The sequence below is a fragment of the Olea europaea genome, chromosome 19 (genome assembly GCF_002742605.1).
Source record: "Olea europaea var. sylvestris chromosome 19, O_europaea_v1, whole genome shotgun sequence".
Classification (NCBI taxonomy): domain Eukaryota; kingdom Viridiplantae; phylum Streptophyta; class Magnoliopsida; order Lamiales; family Oleaceae; genus Olea; species Olea europaea.
Genome location: NC_036255.1, coordinates 3,418,205 through 3,421,407, shown reverse-complemented (window position 1 = coordinate 3,421,407; position 3,203 = coordinate 3,418,205). Strand labels below are relative to the sequence as shown.

At 37.8% G+C, this 3,203-nt stretch overlaps 1 protein-coding gene across 1 annotated transcript; it reads right to left on the bottom strand.

The window, feature by feature from the left end:
• Positions 1-334: 334 nt before the first annotated feature.
• On the bottom strand, positions 335-1,149 carry LOC111368218. The gene is made up of 3 exons (XM_022989467.1): positions 1,105-1,149; positions 737-1,012; positions 335-631 (listed from the first exon to the last, which is right to left on the bottom strand). The coding sequence occupies exons 1-3, from the start codon at positions 1,147-1,149 to the stop codon at positions 335-337; spliced, it is 618 nt and encodes a 205-aa protein (XP_022845235.1).
• Between the last annotated feature and the right edge of the window lie 2,054 nt (positions 1,150-3,203).

Here is a 3,203-nt window from a genome sequence, read left to right as displayed (position 1 = left end):
CACAACGCGGTCACATATTATAATTTTGATGCCATTTATACGTCTTCATGATCAGCATTAGGATTCAAGACATGTGACATCCAATAAGGCATAGGTTTAATGACGAAGTCACAAATGACTGTTTTGCATGTTCATTTGTCATACACTGTATTGAATTTACCCATATACTAATTCTAGTCATATACTCCTTCGATTAACTTTGACCTAATGGAACCAAACTAGTGCATGTTCTGCGATTGTGACCATTTCCACCACAACATCCACACTTGACTATGATTTTCCCTTCACAAGATTATCTCTTCCTCTTTTCGAATGGCCTTCCTGTACTTCTATTCTAGTTTGGTGGCAGCACAACTACATTTACAACTTCATCTAGTACTGTCCACTTATTGATGTTTCCAATTGGAAACATTGTGTGTTTATAAGCATTGAGGTATGCATCCCTCGTGTAGAAGTATGAACAATAATCATATGCATCCATCTTCATCATTGCAATAACGGCCAGGGTGTGCGGGCAGGGTAATTGTTCCACTTGAAATGTCCAGCATGTGCACGTACGTTGTTCCATATCAACAATAAATGATGAGCTATCACCACAAATAGAAAAAATAGTTTGATTTGTAGGAGATACCTGCAAATCATGACACAAAACTAGATCATTTCCAGTGACAGTTAATGTCAACCTACTTTCAAATTAGAGGATAAGTTATAGTCGTGAATGACAGGTCACAAATACAAACATTATCGTGAAGTTTCTCAAATCATAACTCATATCCCTTAAAATTTTCTCGTAATTCCCTGACAGCTTTGTGAAAGTACCGGACACGCTGTCCCTATGTTTACAGAACCAAGATTGTATAGTCTGTCTCAAAGAATCCAATAGAGCCACAACAGGGAAGTTCTTCGCAGTTTTTGTCACTCCATTCACAGATTCTACTATATTCGAAGTCATTATATAATACCGGTTAGTTGGCATGTGAAATCTTGACCATTTCTCGAGGTTTACTTCGGCCTACAAGCAAGGACAAATAATAACAATGATATACACATCCTTTTTGCGACATAGAAGAATGTATGTTAATGTGACTATCAATAGACAATTACAAGACAGGCTGTAATCTTCGGATTAATTGAATCAAGCTGCCGCATGTTATATTCAAATTCTGCTAGGGTGTATACACGAACGGCCGAGTTGAATGCCTGTGTTATATTGTGACCCGACTTGCCAAACTATGACTTTAGGTTCTGTAATAGATGGTATGAGCAAATCCCATGATATGTCCCTAGATACACCTTTTCTATTGCATTCTTGATACTGTTGTGGTGATCTGATACAAAACATAAACCTTTCCTATTTCTGTATGCCCTCTTCAATTGTTCGAAGAATCATGTCCAGGATTTGTCGTTCTCATTGTCCCCAATCCCAAATGCAAGAATGAATATGCTATTATTCGCATCCTGCGTACATGTCGTGAACAGTGTACCACCATGATGTCCATTCAAATACGTTGCATCAACTACAATCACAGGTCTACAATGTTGCCATCCTCTAATTGATGCACCTATTGCCATGAAGCAGTATTTGAATATATTGTGACTGTCAAGTTCCAATCCTGTGACCGTACCGGGATTCATTTGATCTAACATATAAAAAAAGCTTGGTATCTTCATGAATGAATCCGTTGGATCACCTCTAAGCATTTTCAATGTTCTTTCTCGGGATCTCTAGGCCTTTACATAATTTAATGAGACTCTATAATTGTGTAACATGTCATTGCGTATATCATTTGGAGTGTACCTTGTTCGGGATGAATTGTAAGTGTATCTGATGCACGTGGACACAACTGATGCTGTCATTTGTTTATGAGCCCCTAATACTATATTTGCAGCACATGTGTGACCATTAGCCATCCGTCTTATCTTAAACATATCTGTTGCACTCATTTTGGATGATTTACATATCCAACTACACTTCTCTCAGGAACACCTTACAAGATATTCCTTCTTGTCTGAACGAACGACCATATATTCAAAACATATTATGTATTGCATAGAATGCCAAGCTCATTTTCAATGTCTCCTTATTCCAAAATATCCTTCCAACTTTTATTGCCATTCCATAGGCCACATTAACCACTGCCACATCACTCTCGTATATGTGACCCATGTTTTCAATTGCTGCGTTAGATATGTTGGATGACATATCAACCAATGAAAACATATCTTCACTGGTACGTACACTAGCCGGAATTTCAAATGGTTTTTCATGTCCATCCACTGCTGTGACCTCAACGGTTAATGGATATTTTGAAGGGTCACAATTCAAGCTCTTCAGCACGAGGTAGGAATTTACATTACTGTCATTCTTTATCAACACTTGGGGGAGATCACTTGTCAGTTCATACTTAAGTGTGACCGCTACCTTTGATTGATCCAAACATAACTTGTTGACGACACTGTTCACCAGCTTCATAAAACTACAATTGCGATCAACCATAAGCAACGACACTTGTGATCCACGTAACAAACACACATGCACGTACTCCATCCTGCACAATTTTACAAGGAAAATTAATGTCAACTGAATATTGCGAGACACAACGATATTAAAGGTTGTGTGACACTTTTTATCAACATGCATCAATTGTGCTTAAGTTACAGACGATCACACACTTTTGGATGACACACTTCTTTCTGACAAGCGTTAGACGGTCACACACTTTTGGATTACATAAACCATGGAAACTTAGGTTACAGAAATGAACAATCCGTGTAATATTCTGTGGTGAACCATAAACAAAAAAACATTATGTACCTTATATTTCTGTAGATCTGCAACGTAGATGAGTCACCGTCTTAGTGGGTTTGTTTGATGCTATTGACACAAATCGGCGAGAACTGGTCTACGATTTCAGCGACGGTAGAAAGGAATGGAGAGAGACAAATTCTGTGTAAATATTTTGTAACCTTCTGCGTGAATAATGGTGTTGCTTTTATGGAGTAAGTTTCTAATCATAGAGTCTAGTCACAGAAGGAATCTAGAGCTTGATTTAAGGGATTGGTTTGTAACGGTTTACTCTCTCTCTCTCCATATATATATACACACACACACACACATACACACACACACACACACACAAGACTCTCTGATATTTGAAACAATAACCTTAAACTCTTAAATATGAAATTGGGATTGTTTACTG

Bases quoted from the DNA above. Each gene is read 5' to 3' on its own strand.
- LOC111368218 (XM_022989467.1), bottom strand. From the start codon at position 1,149: ATGCGGCAGCTTGATTCAATTAATCCGAAGATTACAGCCTGTCTT. The intron at 1,013-1,104 runs GTAATTGTCTAT...CCTTGCTTGTAG, and splicing joins CGAAGATTACAGCCTGTCTT to GCCGAAGTAAACCTCGAGAA. The intron at 632-736 runs GTATTTGTGACC...CATGATTTGCAG, and splicing joins GAAACTTCACGATAATGTTT to GTATCTCCTACAAATCAAAC.